The 26,392-nt window shown below is 45.5% G+C and overlaps 1 protein-coding gene across 2 annotated transcripts in view; it reads left to right on the plus strand.

Moving 5' to 3' along the window:
• LOC124780881 (short-chain dehydrogenase/reductase family 9C member 7-like) overlaps positions 1-26,392 on the plus strand; it is a 172,440-nt gene that overhangs the window by 55,512 nt on the left and 90,536 nt on the right. For both annotated transcript variants that reach the window (XM_047253812.1, XM_047253813.1), the window contains exons 3-4: positions 10,474-10,686; positions 18,334-18,516. In XM_047253812.1, coding sequence (XP_047109768.1) covers positions 10,474-10,686; positions 18,334-18,516 — 396 coding nt within the window. The remainder of the gene's footprint in view (positions 1-10,473; positions 10,687-18,333; positions 18,517-26,392) is intronic.

The raw sequence follows: 26,392 nt of genomic DNA on the forward strand, positions 1-26,392 counted from the left end.
AGGATGGCCAGAAGCGGGTTTGAACCGTCGTCATCCCGAATGCGAGTCCATTGTGCTGACCACTGGGCAACCGCGCTCGGTGAAAACCGAAAGTCTCCTCACCAGGAACCAACATGTACTTTTTCAAACAAAGATCATGTGAAATCCAGCTCGCTCTGTTCCTCCGTAAGGTACAGAAAGTTGCAGATAACGGCGTCTAGGTTGATGCCGTGTCACTTGATTTCGAGGAGGCGTTTGATATAGTTCCACGCTGCTGTCTAATGAACAAAATATGATCGTACAGAATATTAGACCAGCTGCGTGATTGTATGAATTATTTCGTAACAAATAAAACACAACGTATCATTCTCAGCGGAGAGAAATCTTAAAACGAAAAAATAACTATAGGTGTACATGAACGGTACTTCTCACAACATATATAAATAACCTAGAGCAAAACTTCGAAGTTCCATGAGGCTTTTTGCGGATGATGCTATTGTATACAGAAAAATCATACTGTTGAAAAATGTGGTAAAATGCAGGAAGACCTGCAAAACGTTGAGGCTTGATGCAGGTATTCGCATTTATCTTTTTTTTGGGGGGGGGGGGGGGGGGGAGACCAGACAGCGAGGTCATCGGTCTCATCGGATTAGGGAGGGACGTGGAAGGAAGTCGGCCGTACCCTTTCACAGGAACCATCGCGGCATTTGCCTGGAGCGATTTAGGGAAATCACGGGAAACCTAAATCAGGATGGCCGGACGCGGGATTGAACCGTCGTCCTCCCGAACGTGAGTCCAGTGTGCTAACCACAGCGCCACTTCGCTCGGTAGGTATTCGCAGTTGGCCCCCTATATAAGTAATGGAGGATTTTAAGCATAAATATGCAGGAAGAACCATTATTATATGACTACAAGTTTCCAGAACGATCACATCCTTTAAATGTCTGAAGGTATGTATACAGAGCGATTTAATGTGAAACAACCACATAAAACTAATCACAGGTAAGGCAGGCGCCAGACAGATATATTAGAAGAATCCTGAGGAAGTACTGGATGCACCCATAAAACGTTATAAATACTAAACATAGTTCGTTTTGTGTTTCGTGTGGGGCCTCTCAACACGAATATAAATTCATAAATTTTACAGAATGAGTCCAGACAGTTTTCACTTTTGAAGGACCTATTATCAGCTACTGTGACAAAACAGGACAAGAATTTTCGACTTGCTGTTTTCGTTGCGGGAAACTCCCCATCGCATCCCCTCAGTTTTAGCAGTAAGTTGGCCCTTTTGATGGCCCGTCAAACACTGAACACAGATCAAAAATGAAAACAGGAAGAAGGTGTACTAAACTGTGGAAAAAAGAAGAAAAATAGAAACAATGAAGGTTACAAATGTAATATGTGCAATATCGAGTGACATTAAACCATACTCGGGTCGTGGTCCTGTGGTCAAGGTATTAGGCTTGGAAGGGGAAGATCGGGATTCAGATTTCCCTCCTGCTTAACATTTTTTTCACTAAATTGTAAACTGTCCGTCCCGCCATTGACGTGCCTGTTCCCTGTATTTGAATCTGAGTGTCTGTGTCGTGGCGTAATATCCGTTTGCAGCAGCAGTGTGTAACGAAGGGACCTCCAGACGTAAATACCTCCTATTTCTTCTACACTGTTACCACATGTTGTCGCTCTTGCGTTCCGTTTTACTAGTTTTGAATTCCACCGTTGTAAAAAAGTTCACACCCGTTTATTTATTGTTTTCATTTCCGTGAGAGGCCTATGCAGCATCTCGCCTGCGCTCACAATTCATCACATTTACTTGCGACAGTAACATATTCTTACTAGATGACTCATATTCTACGAGGGTGAGTCAAATGAAAACCTTAAATTTGTAATAACAAATCGAAATTTAGCGCCGTTATCCTGTAAGTTGGTAAGCGTGCTACAAACAGCGTGCAGAATGGCCTGTAGGTGGCAGCATAGTGCAGATGCACACATACCGTCGCAGTATCTGTATAAAGAAGGCCGCCCCACTTGCGACTTGCACCAGGGAAGAACAGCATTCTGTTATTCGGTTTTTGCATATTGCAGGTGTGAAACCTATTGAAATTCATCGACGAATGAAGGTTCAGTACGGTGATGCATGTTTGTCACAGCTGCAAGTCTACGAATGGAGTAGGAAGTTCCCAAATGGTGTGAGGTCAGTGGAAGATGCTCCTCGTCCAGGTCAGGCACAACGAGTTGTGACTCCACAGAACACTGCAGCAGTTGAAGCCATAGTGAAGGAAAATCGCCGACTGACACTGAATGACATTGCAGCATGTTCACTGATTAGCCATGGGTCAGCCCACCACATTGTGCATGATGTGCTCTAGTTTCACAAAGTGTCTGCAAGAGTGGTGCGATCGCAGCTGACTCCTGAAATGAGAGAACGACATGTTGATGCTTGTGAAGAACTACTTCGGCGCTTTGAACGAGAAGGTGATGGCTTCCTTGCAAGAATCATTACTGGGGACGAAACCTGGTTTCACTTCCACCAACCGGAAACGAAGGGAGCGAGCAACCCAAACCTCGCCCCAAGTGATTTCCATATGTTTGCACCACTCAAAAACGCAATGGGAGGAAAGAAGCTATGTTCTGATGAAGAGGTACGCCACGCGGTGCATGAGTGGTTGCGCGGACTAACAAAAGAATTTTTTTCTAAGGCTCTGGAGGACTTGCATTGAGCGGGGGTAGATTATGTTGAAAAGTGATGCAGCTTTGTACCACTTCTGCACAATAAATAATATTTAAAAAAATATTTAAGGTTTTCATTTGACTCACCCTCGTATGATGAATAGTGAGAACATGCGAGACGCCGCATAGACCGCTCCCACAAATGGAAAGAACAAAGTGTAAACTAAATTACAACGGTGCAATTCAAGAGTCAAAACTTATAAAACGGAAGGCAAGAGCCATAACATGTGGTACCTGTGTAGAAAAAATAGGAGGTATGTACGTCTGTAGGTCCCATCGTTACACGTCGCTGTTGCAAACGGACATTACGCCACGATACAGACACAAATTTGAACACAGCGAACAGACACGTCAATGACCGGACGGACAGTTCTGAAGTTTGTGAAAAAAATGTTAGGCACGAGAGAGATTTGAAGCCAGACCTTCCCCGTAGCAGCCTAACACCGTGCCCGCATGACTGCGACCAGAGTCTCTCGCTACTACTGCTCGCCATCGCACGTATTAAATTTCTAACGTCCATTGTTTCTATTTTTCTTCTCTTTTCCACAGTTCAGTACACTTCTTCCTGTTTTCATGTTTGATCTGTGTTCAGTGTTTGACGGGCCATCAAAAGGGCCAACTTGCTGCTAAATCTGAGGGGGTGCAATGGAGAGTTTCTCTTGTGAGAGGCTAATCATTACAATAAGGTAATCTGGTGAAAGTCTATAAATGACATCAAAAATTTTACCATGAGAAGTTTATATTTTGTAAGACAACCTAGAATGGTACTTTATTCCATGTTATACACGTATGAATAATGTTTAGAAATAAAGAAATCTGCGATAGTATTTCTACAACTGTTCCATTTCGCAACGTAGCATAAGGTTCAGTTTGAGGACTACTCGGAAGAAACGTTGCTTGACTTGAAGTGAGATCAGTAGTGGATGGTGAACACTGCATATGAGAGGGCAATGTTTTTGAAGAAACAGAAGAAGCCTATGATGATAAGAAAACTCCCGACTTCCTTGGGTTCGTCCAGCTGCTCATTCAGAAGTAGCAGACATTTAGGTTTCAGATCTCGCTTGTCACAAAGTTTCCTGAAATCAAGGAGCATAGACTGAAAAAAAAAACATCGAGTCACCATCATAGCTGATGGCTTCCAGTGTCTTTTCATTCCAGTAAGCTTCATATTTCCAGCTTCATCTGGTATCGGCACCGTACGATAAAAGGAAAAACGAGGCATCTCCACAGACTACATAACAAGCGGCAATAGCCTCGCGAATCACACATAGCGACCACCCTTGTCATGCACCCTCAAATCTATCTCACAAATTTTCTTGGAAATGGAAAGAGGTATCGTTCTCCTTCCACCATTAAAAAACATTTCGACATGTTAACTGTATTTCGTAGACAGTGATATATGTCCTAAAATCCACCAGATGTAAACTGGTCAGCGAGTGCATTCTTCACTGCAACCTTCCAAAATATGCCATGTAGTTTACCAGTTTGTCAGGTACTACAACAACTATGGACAGTAGCGAAAAGATGACGGAACAGCTCCGTTAGAATCGAATGAGAACGACTGCACAGCAGAGAGCATACGCGAATCTGAAAACCGTGGTTTCTAATTTTTCACGAAAAAAGAAACAGCTTTAATGAGGAAAAAGTAAAGAGAAGGATGTAGCTTTGCTTCGTTTAGGTAAAGAACACTTTTTTCGAGACACATTTTACGGCTTCGAAATTCATATCGTACGACATAATTGCGTGGAGCACCCAGCATAAGCTGTCGTAGCGGGCGCTACAACACAGATAAATGTTGGCGACGTATTGCTGTCATCCCAGTCTGAACTAGTTAAGTCGCTTCAACTGTTTTTCCATGTACTCCACCAACTCAGATCGCTTTTGCGTCATATCGTTAGTCATATTACGTACCGTATCGCGTAACGTATCGCCTCAATGGGAACTGCATCTTAAAATTCCCAGAGCGTACGTTTCTGGAAAATCCAACCAATACAACGCTCCCTCCTACATACACTGGTATCCAAAATTAAAGCAACAAACGGAAATTTTGCAAAGTTGCGTTTATTTTGCCACAAACAGAATAAACAGGTGGTAGTAAAGTAAAAACAATGTAAAGAATATACAACGTAATCAACTGCAACATGCTTAACGGTAGACAAAAATGTTCTTCGGTTTTTTGGCAGCTGTACGGGTTTGTACGCACATTCTGACAACTGGTTAATGTGTTACGTATCGTGTGTGACCAGCTCTGTGACCAATACAGGCCTGACAACGACGGGACATGCTGTAAATGATATCGAACTCATGTTGAGCCAATAACTTCCATTCTCGCTGCAGAGCTGCTCACACGCCTTGGAAAGTAATTGGTGGATTTTGACGTGATGCAGACCGTCTCCCTAGTGCATCCCAGACATGCTCTACGTGTTTTAAATCGGGAGAGCGAGCAAGCCACGCCATACGTGCAATACCTTCCGCTTCCGAGCATGAGATCCCGATACCTCCTCACCGAACCTGACAGCAGTTAAATGTTGATGATTCGCACGGACAATTTCATGAAGAGGTGTTCGACTGGTCAACATTATCCCTCCCTACAGCATTAGCGATCTGAGACGCCCGCTAAACCCGCAGGGCAGAACAGATGATTAGGATTGTGGAAAGGGCCAAATAAGGTGTCGGTCAGGTTCACTCGAAATTGTAATTTATTGTAATTTAATAACGCCTTTATACCAGAACGGCACATAGCCGTACGTTTAGAACTACGAGTTTCAAAAAGGCAATTATTTCACGGCTGAAGGCCTTCAAACAGGAAATCTTAAAAATCAACAAATAAAAATGCAGTAAAAATAACAAATAAAATAATTAAAAGATATATGGTATCAAAGCTAGGCTGGAAAGCCTCAAGGCAAAAGTAGATAGAACAAATACATGCAAGGTGCAATACAAGCGGCTGAGGGCCACAATTAAATTTGCAAATTTTAAAATATATTACCATAATCTCTTAAGGCGGAAGGCCGCAATGTATTTGCTTAAAGGGGAATTTCAAGAATAAGGTTTTAAGCAGCTTAAGGCCCACAATTGATTTTCCAAAATTCAAAAATACATAAAGTCCAGTAAAAACAAGAATCTTTAAATAATTGGCTATGATACTTTATAAACAGACATTTAATCACCGGTGGAAAGAAAAAAGAAAATGGCACTCATAAGCCTCCAGGGAGGTCGGTCTGCCGTCGTTCACTTACATGAGACAGGTGGTGAGCCCAACTACACTCGATCCGTCGGAACCTAACCAGGGGACAGCCACGGACCGACCGACACAACGACTTGCTTGCCACCAATCAGTACATGAGAACTCAAACAGAAAATGTTACGAACGTGATAAGCCATAATCAAATATATATTAGCTGTCAAAACTACACGCCATGTTGGACAGCGACAATAGGTGAGGAAAGGACGCTGCCTGAAATTACATTAGTGCCCAGGGCAGGTAACCGGAACACTAACGGCCACAAGCCATAAAATTCCGCTGGTACACTTTAATTTGAAATACAGTGATATAGTTAAATTCACCCAAAAGGAATAATTCCTGAATTTACGTCAGTGGCCAGGGCAGGTGACTAGAACACTAACGGCCACAAGGCAGAAAATTCCGCTGGTGTACTCAAATTGCCGGCCACGGGGGCCGAGTGGTTCTAGGCGCTTCAGTTAGGAACCACACGGCTGTTATGTTCGCAGGTTCGAATCCTGCCTCGGGCATGGATGTGTGTGATGTCCTTAGGTTAGTTAGGTTTACGCAGATCTATGTCTAGGGGACTGATGACCTCAGATGTTAAGTTCCATAGTGCTTAGAGCCATTTGAACCATTTTTGTACTCAAATTGTAGTCAACCAAGATAGTTAATTGCACCGCATGGCGGCTAAATTTCAGCTATAGAAACACTCGGTATTGCTCACAGGAAAACGTCCCCAACAGTGAACATGAATGGACGTGGCTTGGGTAGTTGAAACTACTACTCAGCTTTGACGTCCTGAGTCGGTGAACCACGAAGCTCGAAGTGATCGGACAGCTACACACACGCTGCGACACCGTGCAGGGACCGCCAGCGGACCCAGCCGACTGCACCGAACGGAGATAACTTCCCTGGTCCGCAGTAACTGACCGACTCCCCTCAGAATGCCGACAACACCTAAAATAGTGGTCAGTGGAAATAACGCCAACTACACACACAACCTGACAAACACTGCACGAAGACCTGAACGATACCCAACAGTAACTAAGCACGCATGAAGATAAACTGGGAGTCGATGCACACACATACACACACACACACAAACACACACACACACAGCCGACTCATTAACGATCGGCGAGCGAAGACGCGTCTTCCGGTAGGACAACCGACCGACGATCAACGAAGACCGTGGCCCGGCTAAAGTGATGTGTGGCGGCAATGGTCGGGCGATCCACGTCGACGAAGACCTCATTGCTGCTCCAACCCGATTGCACTAGTGCCGCATTGCTACTCCCTGACTGGCAGGTCCGGACTGCGCTCCAGACGCATTCCAACTGACTGGCAGGCCGAACTAGCGACGCGACCCGAACTCCCTTACGACAGACAACGACCGGGAAGTAATAGCAGTCGAGCAAAGATACTACGAGGGGGTATATCGATACGCGCTGCTAGCGCCGGTCACGAATAGGCAAAGCAGCAACTCAGTGACAGTAGTAATTTAAATTAACGTAATGAGATGGAAGTACGTAAAAACAAGATCTAAAATAGATGATGGCGGGAACACGAGCCACGCACGGATCAGGATCCTACTCGAGATAGGTCTCTTTCCACAGTGTTTCAGTCCAGAAATCGTGTTCCAGATGCGAATCCGTCAAGAGTACCTTTCCAGATCAAATCGGGTCTCACCTGTGAAAGTGACATTGGTCCACTGCTCGACCATCCATGTGGTATGTTGACGGCTCCACTCTCGACGTTCCCTTCTGTGAAGACACGCCAGAGGTAAACAGACAGCAGGTTTCCAACAATGAAGGCCTCTCTGTTGAAGTCTTCTGAGGTCTTCTGTAAATCGTTTGCTTCGATACAACACGTCCAGGGGATGCTGCGAGGCCAGATGCCAGTTGCAGTGCAGTACCAAGGCGGTACTCTCGTGCCCCTACAGCCAAATAACGATCCAAACTTTCTGACGTCACACGTGGTCGGCTCTGTCCTGCTCTCCAGGGTACAGTTCCGGTATCTATAAACTGTCACCTCATCCGAAAAACAACAGAACGATTCACATTAATCCATGGGGCTACATCAGTTTGCGACCGTCCTGCTTTCATTCTACCTATGGTCCTCCACCGCAGAGAGTCTGGTAGGCGTCTTCTCTGCGCCATACTGCACCGTCTGTGACTGTGCACAAAGCGACTGTGGATGTGGGACTACCCTGAAAACACTACCCCGCTTGATAGGTGCCCTGATGTCATCGTTGGCGTGGTTGTCCGTTGACCGGAATGCCATCTTGCGTGCAGAACACGATCGTACGGACATCTATTGACAGTTTGTATGACTATATCGCGATTTGGACATAGGATGGGAAAATAGCGGTTCGTTACTTTAATTTGTGGAGCAACCAGCATTCACTGTTGCTACGACACAGATAAGAGTCGGTGACGTATTGTTGTCGTCCCAGTGTGAACTAGTAAAGTCGCCTCAACTCTTTTTATATGCAGTCCACCAATCCCTGGCGCTTTTGTGTAATACCGTTAGCCACATCACGTATCTTATCGCCTCAATGGGGACTACGATTCTTGGAGCATACGTTTCTGGACGAGTCAACCAATATAATGCTTCCTTCTACTTATACCTCGCGAACAGACCAAGAATTTAAATTAGAGGGACTCAGGCTCACACTGGAGCTTACCAACAATCATTGTTCCCGTAGGCCATTTCCGAGTGGAACAGGAAAGGGGAGGGCGTGACAGTGATACAGACAATATTCTCAGCCACATACCACAACACTACATGGTGGTTTGCGGAGTACAGAAGTAGGTGTAGAACTGTCCACTGCCAGCCTGCACATTACAGGGGGGAATGCAAGCACTGTTAAATAAAATAAAAGAAGTGGACACCATCTGTTGGTACTGGCCAACAGTAACGAGCAGCAACCACCCGACAACGTGAAGTAGATATCTTGAAGAAATATTCTGGATTTTACATAACAGAGTGATTGTTAGTTGTGACTTTGTTTGCAAAATACACTACTGGCCATTAAAATTGCTACACCACAAAGATGACGTGCTACAGACGCGAAATTTAACCGACAGGAAGAAGATGCTGTGATATGCAAATGATTAGCTTTTCAGAGCATTCACACAAGGTTGGCGCCGGTGGTGACACCTACAACGTGCTGACATGAGGAAAGTTTCCAACCGATTTCTCATACACAAACAGCAGTTGACCGGCGTTGCCTGGTGAAACGTTGTTATGATGCATCGTGTAAGGAGGAGAAATGTGTACCATCCTGTTTCGGACTTTGATAAAGGTCGCATTGTAGCCTATCGCGATTGCGGTTTATCGTATGGCGACACTGCTGCTCGCGTTGGTCGAGAGCCAATGACTGTTAGCAGAATATGGAATCGGTGGGTTCAGAATGGTAATACGGAACGCCGTGCTGGGTCCCAACGGCCTCGTATCACTAGCAGTCGAGATGACAGGCATCTTATCCGCATGGCTGTAACGGATCGTGCAGCCACGTCTCGATCCCTGAGTCAACAGATGGGGACATTTGCAAGACAACAACCATCTGCACGAACAGTTCGACGACGTTTGCAGCAGCATGGACTATCAGCTCGGAGACCGTGGCTGCCGTTACCCTTGACGCTGCATCACAGACAGGAGCGCCTGCGATGGTGTACTCAACGACGAATCTGGGTGCACGAATGGCAGAACGTCACTTTTTCGGATGAATCCAGGTTCTGTTTACAGCATCATGATGGTCGCATCCGTGTTTGGCGACATCGCAGTGAACGCACGTTGGAAGCGCGTATTCGTCATCGCCATACTGGGGTATGATCCAGCGTGATGGTATGGGGTGCCATTGGTTACACGTTTCGGTCACCTCTTGTTGGCACTGACGGCACTTTGAACAGTGTACGTTACATTTCAGATGTGTTACGACCCGTGGCTCTACCCTTCATTTGATCCCTGCGAAACCCTACATTTAAGCAGGATAATGCACGACCGCATGTTGCAGGTCCTGTACGGGCCTTTCTGGATACAGAAAATGTTCGACTGCTGCCCTGGCCAGCAGATTCTCCAGATCTCTCACCACTTGAAAACGTCTGGTCAATGGTGGCCGAGCAACTGGCTCGTGACAATACGCCAGTCACTACTCTTGATGAACTGTGGTATCGTGTTGAAGCTGTATCGTGTTGGTGCTGTACACCGCATCCAAGCTCTGTTTGACTCAAGGCCCAGGCGTTTCAAGGCCGTTATTACGGGCAGAGGTGGTTGTTCTGGGTACTGATTTCTCAGGATCTATACACCCAAATTGTAATCACATGTCAATTCTAGTATAATACAGTTGCCCAATGAATACCCATTTATCATCTGCATTTCTTCTTAATGTAGCAATTTTAATGACCAGTAATGTATTACGTTTCTAGCCATAATCTCGTTATTTAATTGTTGCACCACCGACGCTGACCAAGGACGTCAGTTGGGTAGGTAGGAGAAGGCTGGATTTCGTTGAGACACGGTGGCCACATTTCCAGGCTGCGACTCCGGGTTCGGCGCGGGCCTGGCTCGGCGGCTGGACGCGCTGGGAGTGCCCGTGGTGGCGGGCTGCCTCTTCCCGGAGGGCCCTGGAGCCAAGCAGCTGGTCCAGCAGTGCTCCTCCAGGCTGCGCGTCCTGCCACTGGACGTCACCTCGGAGCAGCAGGTGCGCGATGCCGTCTCCAGCATCCGCGACAGCCTGGACGGCCGAGGTACGTCTCTGCTGCCGCCTTCAACACCAGTCTCTGTACGTCTAGCACGCGGAACGCAGTTCCGCTTCTTCGACAAACAGTAGAATAAGAAAATGAATTAATAGTCCCTTTCTCGAACTTCTACACTGATGAGCCATAACGTTGTGACCACTGCCCGAGTCCAAATTGGATACCGCTTGGTGGGGTTGCTGGCACTTGACACCATGTGGAAAGTGTACATTCCCGTTCCAGACTTCCAAGACTTGTAGATGGTAGCGAGTAGATAATACGAGGCCTGTTCAGAAAGTAAGCTCCGGTTGATTGCCAAATTGAAACCACAGTGAACATCAGAAATGTTTTACTTCTAACAATTAGCTACACCTTTCAGCTACTTCTCTACGTAGTCGTCGTTCTGACTTAGACTTTTGTCATAGCGTTGTACCAACTTTTCAATAGCCTCATCATAGAAGGCAGCCGCCAGTGCTTTCCGCCAATTCTCCACGCTGGCCTACACCTCGTTGTCTGTGTCAAAATGTTGTCTTCAAAGACAGCGGTTCATATGACCAGAGATGAAACTCAGGGGGAGACAATTGCGGACTGTATTGTGGGTAATCTAACATTTCCATTTGAAAACGATGCAGGAGCATCTTCATTGCCCCTGCAGAATGCGGCTGAGAATTGTCTTGAAGAAGAAACAGCACGACAGTTATGTAATGTTAGCTGCATAGCTTCAGGCGAAATTTCTCACCAGGCCCTCGTACTTGGCGGCAGACACTATTTTCTAGACATCTTTACGCACTCACTGCGAGCTCAGAAATGAGAAGAGCGACGTGATGCTAACTGGGGTTATACTAGAGACACTACCCAACACATCTGTGCAAAGCTTTATCGGATTTTCATAGTCGTTTCCATTTCGCGACCGATCGGAGCTTACTTTCTGAACGCCCCTCGTATTTTGAATTGGAACCCTTGTGCTATAACCATTTGAAAACATATTGATAACGTGACCACATCTACAAGTAACTGATCAGACGTGATCCAGTACATCACTCGCTCTACAATTATCTCAAATGGCTCGGAGCACTATGGGACTTAAGATCTATGGTCATCAGTCCCCTAGAACTTAGAACTACTTAAACCTAACTAACCTAAGGACATCACACAATAATTATTTCACTAACTTTTATTTTTATACGAACGCATAGCTTCGTGGCGATATACATTCATAAAATTTTCTCGGGTTTCCAGCCGCATCCAGTGGTTTGAAATCCATGAGCTTTCGGCGGAGTTCTTCTAGGCTATTGTCAAATGGTGGTTGTCGAACGATTGCTGCTGCCGTCCTCATATAGCCGAACTGTCTTCAGCGACGTCACTGGTGCTCGCTCGAGAGCCATATGTGGTAACGTTTTCACTGCGCACTTGCCGAGCCCTTTTCAACTTTCCGATGGCCGGGACCTAAGCTGTGCTTAGCTGCAGGCTGCCGTCTTTATTAAGGGTGTTGACAGAAATTTTTAACTCGATCGCTTCTTTTATAACACTGTCACGAAAACTAGTAGTTGTGTATCGGAAGCCCACCCACACAACCCGTTATCTGCATGCTACCAGCTATCACCACCCTTCACAGAAAAGTTCTATTCTGAAGACATTGGTGCATCGAGCGGAAGCAGTTTCAGATGCTGAAAGCCTTCCGTAGCGACTGAGTCACTTACGGAAAGTCTTCAAAGGAAACTGCTACAACAACCGCCAAATTTCGCAAGCCATCTTGACGAAGAAACATAAGCAGAAGACCTCCGAGGAGGGCACGAAGAAGCTTGCGTTCTTGCCGTTGTATGGCTCAACATCAGGAAAGATTAGCTGGTTTCTAAAGAAGCATAAAATCGATACGGTGTTTTTACGGCACCGACTAAAATTAGACAGCTAATGAGGCCTGTGAAAGACGATGTCGGACTCAGAACGCCAAGAGTACATAAAGTACCGTGTGAGTGTGGACATTTCTATTTGGGACAGACTGTACGTAGTACTGAGCAGCGCCGTGTGGAACACGGGAGATGTTTTCGCCTACGGTATCCTGAGAAATCAGCGGCAGCCGAACATACATTAGAAAACGGAAGCCGTATTGCATTAGCGCCAGACATTTGTTATTACGATGACTGCTGGTTTTTGGATAAGTGTTACAGAAGATGCGATCGAGTTAAAAATTTCTGACATCACCCTCAGTAAAGACGGCGGCCTGCAACTAAGCTCAGCTTGGAACCCTGCCAGCGGAGAGTCATAGCGGGCGCGGCAAATATGCGATGAAAACATTACCATATATGGCTCTGAAGCGACCACCATTGACATCACTGAAGACAGCGCGGCTATAAAAGGACGGCACCAGCAATCATTCGACAGTCACCACTTGACAATGGTCGAGGAGAACTCGGACGGAACCTTGTGGATTTTAAACTACTGGATGCGGCTGGAAGCCCGAGAAAATTTTATCAGTAACTTTTTTTTGCGTCATCAGTCTTCTGACTGCTTTGACACCGCCTGCAACGAATTTCTCTCCTATGCCAACCTCTTCATCTCAGAGTAGCACTTGCAACCTAGGTCCTCAGTTATTTGCTGGATGTATTCCACTCTCTGTCTTCCACTACAATTTTTGCCCTCTACAGCTTCCTCTAGTACCATGGAAGTCACTCTCTGATGTCTTAACAGATGTCCTATCATCCTGTCCCTTCTCCTTCTCAGTTTTTTCCACATATTCCTCTCCTCTCCGATTCTGCACAGCACCTCCTCATTCCTCGCCTTATCAGTCCACCTAATTGTCAACATTCATCTGCAGCACCACATCTCAAATGCTTTGACTCTCTTCTGCTCCGGTTTTCCCACAGTTCATGTTTCACTACTATATAATTCTGTACTCCAGACGTACATTCTCAGAAATTTCTTCGTCAAATTAAGACCGATCTTTGATATTAGTAGACTTCTCTTGGCCAGGAATGCCCTTTTTTCCATTGCTAATCTGCTTTTGATGTCCTCCTTGCTCCGTCCGTCATTGGTTATTTTGCTGCCTAGGTAGCAGAATTCCTTAACTTCATCTACTTCTTGACCATCTATCCTGATGTTAAATTTCTCGCTGTTCTCATTTCTACTACTTCTCATTACCTTCGTCTTTCTTCGATTTACTTATTATACTGTTCATTCCGTTCAGCTGATCATATAATTCTTCTTCATTTTCACTCAGGATAGCAATGTCATAGGCGAATCGCATCATTGATATCCTGTCACCTTGTATTTTAATCACACTCCCGAACCTTTCTTTTATTTCCATCATTGCTTCTTCGATGTACAGGTTGAACTGTAGGGGTGAAAGACTGCATACCTACCTTACACCCTTTTTGATCCGAGCACTTTGTTCTTGGTCGTCCACTCTTATAATTCCCTCTTGGCTCTTGTACATATTGTATATTACCTGCTTCTCCCTATAGCTTGCTCCTTATTTTCTCAGAATTTCGAACATCTTGGACTATTTTACATTGTCAAACGCTTTTTCCGGGTCGACAAATCCTATGCACGTGCGTTGATTTTTCATTAATCTTGTTTCCATTATCTACCGCACACTCATAATTGCCAAACAAACTGCTCGTGTGCTTCAGCGTGATGCAGCACGGTCCGTTCCTTGGAGTACCACAGTCATGATTGCTGACAGTGAAGATACCCCTTTTTCCGAAACCGTTGCGTAATTTTGGCGAAAAGGGTGCGCGATGGAGTCGGACGTTATGGAGAAAGAACTTGATAAAGGCGACTAGCAGCTTTTCCATTCCAGTGAGCTTCGCCATTCAGAAGGATCATGTCGGTTATTCTGCAAACGTGTAGTCAACCATGTTGCTCTAACGTTCACAGCCACGTGAATGAGATTTGAACTACGTCAGAAGCGTAGGACAGACGTCAAGTGACAGCCGATCCGACGTAACTGCCCCAACCCTGACTACCCTGTTCCATACCTACTTAGAAACACGTTTTCAAACGATTGTAGCAGGGAAACGGTATGTTGCCGGAGATGGGTTCCTATTCAAAATACTATCTACTCACTTCGATCTATAAGACCTACAAACCTGTAACGAGAATTTCCGAACATTCTGTATAAGCGGAGGGGGGGGGGGGGGGAGGAGAAACGAATGGGGAATTATCTCTAGTGACGATACGGACCTCAAATGGGGAATGCCATTGGCATAAGCGATTCTGGCAAAAAGACAGATTATTTACAAAAGGAAGCGCGACACAAATCGTAAATATTTGAAGAACTGCATGATTTACCACCAAGAGCTGTCGATAAAATTCTTGCATTGAAGAACCAGCTTCGGCCCACGAACCATCATCATTTTCATAACGGCACTTACAACTCTATACTAGCCGATATAAAATCAATGACGGCATACAATAAGGTCTATGAATTCCTCACTGTAAATTAAATTACAACACACAGAATAATGTAACCAACTATAAACAAAGCATATCATGAAAAACATAGCTACATCGTATTTATATGGAGTTACCTGTTGTCACATAGTAACAGAAATTAGTTCGTTATTCATACAAGGTAGCAAACAGTACACTCTTTGCTATTATTATTTTGTCGAAAAGTGACGTTCTGAACCCGTGGCTGTCTAAAAAATATACGTCGACTCTTATATGAAACAGGACAGCAACCAGCCACTTTTTACAATGCTATTTATTTATTTAAATAGTGCCGTCACTGGTTTCGAACATTACAGTTCATTTTCAGGTGGCTAATTCACGTTAAGATAAATTTTACACTAGCTTTCACTTTTTGTTTTCCCAAATGATGAAATTTCCTTGGGATGGTCGTGTCCTACGACCAAAACAAGATGTAGAACAATGTCTTTTTAACTCCAGTTGTGCCTCAGAGCGATTTTAAATGATCTAAACAAACTATTAAAGTGAAGATATTTCGCTTACTTACGTAGTAAAACTATCAAAGTGCTGATATTTTGGTTACTTACGTAGTAGCCAAAACATTTTCACTTTAATAGTTTGTTTACGTCGTTTAAAATCGTTGTGAGGCACAATTGCAGGTAAAAAGACATTGTCTTACATTTTGTTTTGATTGTAGGCATCACCACCCCAAAGAAATTCCATAATTTTGAAAAACAAAAAGTGAAAGCTAATGTAAAATGTATCTTAACGTGAATAGCCGTCTGGAGATGAACTGTAATGTTCGAAACCGGTAACGGCGCTATTTAAATAAATAAACAGCACTGTAAAAGGTGGCTGGTAGCTGTACTCTTTTACGTAAGAGTCAACCTGTATAGTGCACTCTTTCATCCACATCAACAGTCAGTTTCAACGCTGCACTGAGTCTGTAGAACAAGCACAACAGCAACACAGTCAGAACACTTACAGAGTCAAAAATAACCAACAGGAAGTAAACAGTGATTGACAACAGGAAGACAGCCCAAACAGCTGAGTACATATCATTGTGGACACAAGTCAAGAAGTATTTTCGTATGAAAAACTTAAGGACGAACGTAACATTCGCATTATGTGTCACCGCCAGGTAATGTATCTCGATGAAACTTGGACCAGACATAGAAAGAAGTGCTACAGTTTACTACAAACGGTAACTCAAAGACATACGCAGTCAGGGGAAGAGAAATAGCACTTTTATCAAAGACAATAATTACACTGAAGTCACCGCGATTTATGATGGTTCCCTGGACATTATAAACGGCGGGGAAACTATTGGATGTCCTTTGGTGCATGTGTATGTGCTGCTCTACCGAACGCATCACACCTTGGCTGTACTGACTTCCAAACATTCCAACATGTTAGCCTCAAAGTTGTTGAGACACTATACTCCTTCCCTACGTGCGTCTTTTCAGGGATACATTCGCTCATGACTTCATTTTCATGGATGACGATGCGCAGGTGGATCCGGAGCTCTTGGAACGAGAGGATATTTGGCGAATGGGATGGGCTGCCCATCATCACGACGAAAACCACACCGGGCACGAGTGGGGTGCGTTGCGGAGACGTATTGCCGCACGTTCACTTACACCAGCAACCGTGCAGCAGTTGTCAACCGCGTTGGTTTAGGACTGGAACGCCCCATCACAAGAACTCCAAAACAGCCTTGCGCCCAGCTCTGGTGCACGTTGCAGAGCATGTACTGGTCTCTGTGGTGATCACACACACACTACTAAGAACCCTGTCCAGGGGACCATTATAAGTCACGTCTCAGTGCGTGAAGAAAAGTGTTATTTCTGTTCGTCTCATTGTTATCTTCCGTACTACACTGTAGCAGTTCTTTTTATATCGGTTCAAGTTTCATCTACCTCCGTTACTTCGTAGTGACACATCATGCATAAGTTACATTCATACTTTTGCACCATCTGTATATTTATTTCAGGTCTTTCCTATTACTTTTTCCAGTTGTTACCAATACTGTCTCAAGCAAGAATTTAGGACACCTTTTTTTTAAAAAAAATTCTCTCTTTCTGAGGAAATTAATCGAAATCACGCATTATGAATCTCACCTGCCAAATAAAGCACTGACAGAAACAACAATACAGCAAGACTCCGCAACAGCTAAAAAAAGTACTGTTAAAAGCTAATATAGTTGGTCCAGGGGTTCATAATCTTGATACAGAATGCCAATAAAACACATGATTCAACATTTAATTCTCAAGTTTCAGTTAGGAAGGAACTTATTAGAAAACATTTTAGACCCTAATGTGAAATTTATTTACTCTAACAACTTCCATAATACAGTAAATTAACTCAGAAGACCAATCAATAGAGCGATTCAAACTTCCTGGCAGATTAAAACTGTGTGCCAGACCGAGAGTCGAACTCAGAACCTTTGCCTTTCGAGGGCAAGTGCACTAACATGTGAGCTAACCGTGCACGACTCACGACCCTCCTCACAGGTACTGGCGGAATTGGAGCTGTGAACATGGGGGTAGCTAAGATAGTATATCACTTGCCCGCGAAAGGCAAACGTCCCGAGTTGGAGTCTCGGTCCAGCACACAGTTTTAATCTGCCAGGAGGTTTCATATCAGTGCACACTCCGCTGCAGAGTGAAAATCTCATTCTGGGAACATCCCCCAACTAAGCCATGTCTCTGAAGTATCCTTTCTTCCAGGAATGCCCGTTCTGCAGGGTTCACAGAAGAGCTGTGAAATTTGGAGGGTAGGACACAGCATTGTACTTTGTCACGCCATGCCGATTTCCTTCAGCCACTTTTCATAGATACTCACGAAAGTAGCTGAGGAACGGCCGAACAGCTTAGCCGTTTTCGAGGTGCTCGTTCCCATTCGCTGGGCTCTCACAATCTGCCCTCCGTCAAAGTCGTTTTTGTTTGCCGATTTTTGACCCGTATCTTCACTACAGTGCTTCCCCATTTTCCTCTACTCTGCTTACATACTTTCCTTTACTCTGCTTACATATTTCCCTTAACGTTGATGGACGAGCAACGCCACTAGGTGGTATTCATTTCGTGGTGACGAATCGGCGTAATGTTTCGCATGTTGATATGGTGGTAACACTGAGACCCTACAGTGTAGTAAGAGATACTACACTGAGCTCGCTTCATTATTGGTTTCTCACAAAGACCGTGCAGATTGACAGAACCCATGAGCAAGGACTGACCGTGTGTTCCGCAGAGCTGTGGGCGCTGGTGAACAACGCCGGCGTGTTGGAGGCGGGGGAGGCGGAGTTGGCGCCCCCGGAGGCGTTCGAGCACACGCTGGCCGTCAACACAGTGGGCGTGGTGCGCGTCACGCAGGCCTGTCTGCCACTCATCCGGCAGGCCAAGGGCCGCATCGTCATCGTCGCCAGTCCCCTGGGTACGTAAACAGCACCACCAAGGTCTGCAACAGCACAGCAGCTGCGCTGAGCTCGTAACATGGCGCTACTAACTGGCCAATGGTTTGCATCCCTACACTATGTAGCTTCAGTCCGACCTATCCTTTCCATTGTGAATGTCTGCTGGATATGTACACCACCAAAATTCTTTATCTCTTTCTCTAACGTCTTCTACCATAATCTTCCTTCCCAATCTCTCTGTCCATATCATCCTCCTCCACACTCTCTTTGTCCATCACTTCGACCTCCACACTGTCTGTATCCTCCTTTCACCTCTCTCTATCCGTCTCCTCCTTCCACCTCACTATCCACACATCTCCGTCTCCCCTTTCTCTGTCCACCTCAGCCTCCCATATCTCTCACTATCCACATCCTTCCTCCCCCATCCCCCTTGTCTCTCTGCTCAGTTATCTCCATACACATGCAGCCCCAGCCCCTGCAAGACAAGTTGATATTACCAGCGCAACACACCTCCTCCCTTGTCCATCTCTCCATCTCCTCATCTCCACTCTCTCTCCTCTGTCTCCTCCTTCCCTTCTTCTTTCCACCTCATCCTTCCACATCTCTCACTATCCACATCCTCCCTCCCCCCCCCCCCCCCATCTCTCCACTCAGCTATGTCCGTGGGCACATGTAGCCCCTGCTAGATATGCTGATATTACCTGCACAACACAGCTCCTTCGTTGTCCATCTCCCCACTCTCTCTATCCATCCCCTCTGTCTGCCCCTCTACCTCAGCCTCCTTCACACTCTCTCTGTCCATCTTCTCCCCCCCTCCCTTACCTGTCTACCTCATTCTCTCCCACTCTCTCATTATCCGTCTCCTCTCCTCCCCTTCAGTCTGCTCAGCTGTCCACATCAGCATGTGCAGCATCTCCAAGGCATGCCAGTACTACTCACAAAAAATGCCTGTCATGGAGGGCAGCCTATACTTCAGGACTGGCAAACCTTTTTTGCCCATGTCCCTGGTCCTATAAGCGTTAGGTTCTAAAACCCACAGTGCTGATTTTGATTCTTGTATAGCAAGCAGTATGTGCAGTAAATTTGGTTGGAAACGAGTCAATGTTTTAGGAGGAGACGCTGGACACACACACAGACACAGACACACACACACACACACACACACACACACACACACACACACAAGCGCGCGCGCGCGCGCGCGCATCCTAAGGATTTAATCTTTTTATGCCAGACAGTCACTTGTCTTGCTTCCAGTCGACCCAAAATGATTGTGCACATTTTGTTTTATGTATTTTCTTGATTTTTCTTTCACTCGGTGCCAGCAGATCGTGGCACATGTCCTGACGAATGTACCACCCTGTCACCAAGTCAGTAGTTTGTAATTACGTTAAATTGAGTTGTTTCGAAATCTGCTGGGTATGATTGTTTAGAAAGGAGTATTCAGCCTGTTACACAATTCCTATTACAGGTTTCTAGGTGTTGTAGACCGGACTTAGTAGATAAGGTTTTCATGAAGGAATTCATCTTTGGAAATGTACCGTTTGACCCTTGGAATCAAAACCGTATCACTTTCAAAACTCCCACTGCACAGAATGCGGATGTAGCTAAGTCGACCCTCCTAGTTGTGAAAGTACTAATTTCTCGTAGTCGTTGTAGTCGGACGAAAATGATGTGTGACGTCATACTTACGACAGGGACTGACGAAGGCGCCCTCTCCGCAGTTTATGTGTGTACTCTGAAGCGGGGGAGTTGAAAGTGATCCGATTTTCACACTAATTTTATATCCAAACAGGACCGTTTCTGAACTTGGGTTCCTTACCAAAACTTTGTGACTACTAACAAGGCTCTCTTGCACGGAGGATCGAGTCCTCCCTAGGGCATGGGTGTGCGTGTTAGCGTAAGTTAGTTTAAGTAGTGTCTGAATCTAGGAACTGATGACCTCAGCCGCTTGGTCCCATAGGAATCCACACACATTTGAACATTTTTTTTTTTTTTTGCTAACAAGGGAACCGCACCTACTCGTCATGGCCGATTCCTTTCAAATTTATGGTATACGCAGGGCTTGGACAGATATGTAAGTTAAATATTTTCAACATTTCGCGATCCTGTCAGCAACTGTATAAATATTAATTTTAATTTTAATAACCAACAGCCTCAATTGAAATGTTTACCTAGATTTACCTAGGTTACAGTCGGAATAACTCAACCTTCTTCAGAATAAAAGTAACTACCGTTTGCCCATAGTGGACATCGTCAAGCTAAAACTACAAATCCATAAATTATCGTCAGACTGTAAAAACTCATATGAAACTGCCTCGGCTCCACTTCGCCACCGCGATGCGGCAGCCGCGAGTGCTGTGCTGGAACTGACCATAGTGTCATAAGACCCGCCTAGGCGGACACAATAACTGCGCATAAACTGTGTGATAGTTACTTGTTGGGACAAGACGCGAACCTAACTCCTAACCTTGAATTTACTAGTAAGGTGAAGTGAAAGAAAGGTACAGCTGAGGAAAAGAGCGTATATATTATCCTGGGCAGAACGTACTTAGATCGACTGTTTTAACATTTATGAAGTATTCGTTGGTCATGATATGAGGAAGACATCACGTGCTTACAACGCATGGCCTGTCTAGGAAATGTGTTGACTGGAGCGATGTTCGCCAAGTCACACTTCAGCTTTAAACATAATTCCGCTGTCATTCCCTAAGTTCAATGGCAGTGGACACCTGGCCTGAATTATGATGGCAGTGTTCCACACACAGTTTTTGCAGTGTATATGTGGATCACCTGTATGAAGGCAAATTGAGTATCCCACTGCCGCCACATTCCCCTACTTCAGTGTTATCTGTAACCCATAACCATAACTTCGTCATGATGCTCGATCAGGCACGTACATTAGTTTTTGACTTGATTCTAGACCATTTCAGGTCAAATACACTAATCTTGAATAATGACCATCTATTTTATATGGCCCGTATTGCCGGATGTTACAGATTAGATATAGACTTGTTCATAAGTTCAATAAGACAGGCCATACGTTGTAATCACGTGATGTCTTCCTCGTATCATGGCCAACGAATACTTCATAAATGTTAAGACGGTCGATCTAAGTACGCTCTGCACAGGATAACATATACGCCCTTTTTCTCAGCTGTACCTTTTATTTCACTTTACTAGTAAATTCAAGGTTAGGAGTTAGGTTCGCGTCTCGTCCTAACAAGTAACTACCACACAGTTTATCCGTAGGCGCAAGGTATTGTGTCCGCCTAGGGGGGCCTCATGACGCTACGGTCAGTTCCAGTGCAGCACTAGCGGCTGCCACATCGCGGTCGTGAAGTGGGGCCGAGGCAGTTTCAGATAACTTTTTACAGTCTGACGATAATTTATGGATTTGTAGTTTTAGCTTGACGATGTCCACTATGGACAAACGGTAGTTACTTTTATTCTGAAGAAGATTGTGTTATCCCGACTAAAACCTAGGTAAATCTAGGTAAACACTGCACCTGAGGCTGTTGGTTATTAAAATTAAAATTAAGATATGTAAGTGACAGAGGTGGGAGCTCGAGGTGGCCAAGCGTTTACTAACAACAGCAAAGTTGTCCCGGGTTTGAGGAGGCGCGAACTGCTTACGTTACCGTAGTTCCCAGTCTGCATTTGGTGCAGCGGAAGGAGTGATCCGAGCGCTGTGAGGTCGAGACCTTGCGGAAACATTTTTGCTTAAATTCTGCGTCACGTACACTTAAAGTAAACTTAAATAATATTCAGTATATTTTATTTATTAATGTTTTCATAAAATGCTTGAAAAGAAAAGATAAAGGATAATTTGCGATTCTGTGGCCGTGCGGTTCCAGGCGCTTCAGTCAGGAACCGCGTGACCGCTACGGTCGCAGGTTCGAATCCTGGCTCGGGCATGGATGTGAGTGATGTCCTTAGGTTAGTTAGGTTTAAGTAGTTCTAAGTTCTAGGGGACTGATGACCCCAGAAGTTAAGTCCCATAGTACTCAGAGCCATTTAATTTGCGATTCCATATAAATTTTCAGGAAGGGATTGTACACGAGAACTTCGTATCTAAAATTAGACAGTTTTATTATTTTGCAATTGATAATATACAAGTGCTCGAGTGATGTCGTAAAACCAGTGGAGCACCAATTTTCAAATGGTTCAAATGGCTCTGAGTACTATGGGACTTAACTTCTGGGGTCATCAGTCCCCTAGAACTTAGAACTACTTAAACCTAACTAACCTAAGGACATCACTCACATCCATGCCCGAGGCAGGATTCGAACCTGCGACCGTAGCGGTCGCGCGGTCCCACGCTGTAGCGCCTAGAACCGCTCGGCCACCTCGGCCGGCAGCACCAATTTTCTCGGCGTCTTGGGCACGTTATAAACGCCGCATTACATACATCATTGTTTTAAAGTTGCTGCAGAAAAAAAAACTTGGTTTACGTTCATAAAAGGTTCTCTCTCATAGCATAGTTAGGCACCAAAGCACGCGTAGAGCATTATTTTGCCATACATTGGCAAGGATAACTAGTGACATACAACGGCATATACACTCCTGGAAATTGAAATAAGAACACCGTGAATTCATTGTCCCGGGAAGGGGACACTTTATTGACACATTCCTGGGGTCAGATACATCACATGATCACACTGACAGAACCACAGGCACATAGACACAGGCAACAGAGAATGCACAATGTCGGCACTAGTACAGTGTATATCCACCTTTCGCAGCAATGCAGGCTGCTATTCTCCCATGGAGACGATCGTAGAGATGCTGGATGTAGTCCTGTGGAACGGCTTGCCATGCCATTTCCACCTGGCGCCTCAGTTGGACCAGCGTTCGTGCTGGACGTGCAGACCGCGTGAGACGACGCTTCATCCAGTCCCAAACATGCTCAATGGGGGACAGATCCGGAGATCTTGCTGGCCAGGGTAGTTGACTTACACCTTCTAGAGCACGTTGGGTGGCACGGGATACATGCGGACGTGCATTGTCCTGTTGGAACAGCAAGTTCCCTTGCCGGTCTAGGAATGGTAGAACGATGGGTTCGATGACGGTTTGGATGTACCGTGCACTATTCAGTGTCCCCTCGACGATCACCAGTGGTGTACGGCCAGTGTAGGAGATCGCTCCCCACACCATGATGCCGGGTGTTGGCCCTGTGTGCCTCGGTCGTATGCAGTCCTGGTTGTGGCGCTCAGCTGCACGGCGCCAAACACGCATACGACCATCATTGGCACCAAGGCAGAAGCGACTCTCATTGCTGAAGACGACACGTCTCCATTCGTCCCTCCATTCACGCCTGTCGCGACACCACTGGAGGCGGGCTGCACGATGTTGGGGCGTGAGCGGAAGACGGCCTAACGGTGTGCGGGACCGTAGCCCAGCTTCATGGAGACGGTTGCGAATGGTCCTCGCCGATACCCCAGGAGCAACAGTGTCCCTAATTTGCTGGGAAGTGGCGGTGCGGTCCCCTACGGCACTGCGTAGGATCCTACGGTCTTGGCGTGCATCCGTGCGTCGCTGCGGTCCGGTCCCAGGTCGACGGGCACGTGCACCTTCCGCCGACCACTGGCGACAACATCGATGTACTGTGGAGACCTCACGCCCCACGTGTTGAGCAATTCGGCGGTACGTCCACCCGGCCTCCCGCATGCCCACTATACGCCCTCGCTCAAAGTCCGTCAACTGCACATACGGTTCACGTCCACGCTGTCGCGGCATGCTACCAGTGTTAAAGACTGCGATGGAGCTCCGTATGCCACGGCAAACTGGCTGACACTGACGGCGGCGGTGCACAAATGCTGCGCAGCTAGCGCCATTCGACGGCCAACACCGCGGTTCCTGGTGTGTCCGCTGTGCCGTGCGTGTGATCATTGCTTGTACAGCCCTCTCGCAGTGTCCGGAGCAAGTATGGTGGGTCTGACACACCGGTGTCAATGTGTTCTTTTTTCCATTTCCAGGAGTGTATTTGGATGCAGTCTTCTCGGTATGTGATGACCTTTTCTCTCTCAATAAGAGAAGAGCAGTTTTGAGGCGTTTTCATTATATCATTTATCTGATTATAAAAATAGGCATTGCAGTTTTGTTCTAGCAGAGAATCACTTTAATACTGCAGAATGACAATCCATCTGCATGTTGAAAAATCTTGTCGAATAATTGAGTCTTTGTTTGTCCTCTCCACGAGTCAATTAACAGAAGAAATTTTCTCCCCTGCACGCAGAGCCTGAATACATTGTCAACAAGTCTTTGTTTGGGGCTGTTGTAAGTTTTCCGCACTGTGATCAAGCAGTGACAGTCCTACACTTTGACGCGTACTCATGCATCGTACTGTGAATCCTCTGTCTCTCTCTTCCCACTAGTTTGCACCCATCACCGATAATTCTTTCAGTAGAAGCTGAGGTGACGTGAACAGAAAGCAAATCAGATATTTTTTAATTGTTTGGTGACTTATGCTGTTTAAGCACAGACTGTCGTTTGTCGGAAGTATTTTTTTCGTGAGAAATGCTTCGTATCATTCCTTATTAACTTTGAATTTCTTAAAGCAATACATTTTCAGAATATGATGGCACTGAGCACTATGGGACTTAACAGCTGTGGTCATCAGTCCCCTAGAACTTAGAACTACTTAAACCTGACTAACCTAAGGACATCACACACATCCATGCCCGAGGCAGGATTCGAACCTGCGACCGTAGCAGTCGCGCGGTTCCGGACTGCGCGCCTAGAACCGCGAGACCACCGCGGCCGGCTTCAGAATATGAATCATCTTTGCAGATACTGTATATAGAAACACCATTTAGCGTTTTTGCACATTTGAGCGAGACAATTTTTTACTATTAAGTAAATACCTACCCGTAAGCATGGACGAAAAACTGGACTAAAAGCTACTTATTGGCACACATTAAAAATCATATACTGGAATGACAGTAACAGTTACGACTGGCGATAACGGAGTGATGTCAACAATAATTACAAAACTGTCAAAACAATTTCTTTTGGTTGCTCCCACATTCTGATTTTACTCGAAGAAAAAGATTGAAGCGAAGCATGAAAGTGCAACCGACTGTATCGGTAATATCCATTAAGTTGCTTCCATAAACTGGTTTCACTCAAAAGCGTAAATTAATAGTCCAACCATAAGTAAAACTACAGCTAGTTGAAAAGAATGTTTTCATTACGTTGCTCACATAGACTGGCTTCAGTCAAATGACCGAATGAATAATTCAGCCGACAACTAATGCATAAACAAGCAACTGAATGTGTCGATTGTCTTTGAATAACCTGCGAAAACGATTGTTCTCATCCGGTTGTTCTCATCGCTAGCCTGTAGCGTCGTTGGATGACGTTTCAAGGCGTGAGTTCCTACGCTCAGTTTGTTCCTCAAGACATCCTTTATAACTCCTTAAAGTTTACATATGATGGCTAAAATGAAACTGCCCGAGAATATTTCACACACTCTAAGGTAGGCAAACCAACTAAACATTACCTGGGGGGGGACTGATGACCTTCGCTGTTTAGTCCCCCTTAAACATCCCAATAACCACCACCACCATTACCTGGGGCATATGATGCAGCTTGGGCTGATGTAAGTTAGGTCGCCCGTTTTTTAAGTGAGTGAGATATTTTCTGGGCCAGTTTTATTTTAGTCACCCTGATAAGTTTGCAGACTTTCGTAGCGGTTGTCGTTGAAGGCAAAACCTTATGAGTCGACAGGCCGCGTCGTATTCCACTTCAACCTTCTTCTCCGTCCGACTGTTGCAGCTGACATTTTCGTGGAACATTTAGAGAAAAAGACAATACGTAACGCAGAATTGAAGTCATCTTCAGTTTGGATGCGCACTCCTGAAGAAGAATCACAGCAGAGGCATCGAAACGTCG

This window comes from Schistocerca piceifrons, chromosome 1 (assembly GCF_021461385.2).
Source record: "Schistocerca piceifrons isolate TAMUIC-IGC-003096 chromosome 1, iqSchPice1.1, whole genome shotgun sequence".
Taxonomy (NCBI): domain Eukaryota; kingdom Metazoa; phylum Arthropoda; class Insecta; order Orthoptera; family Acrididae; genus Schistocerca; species Schistocerca piceifrons.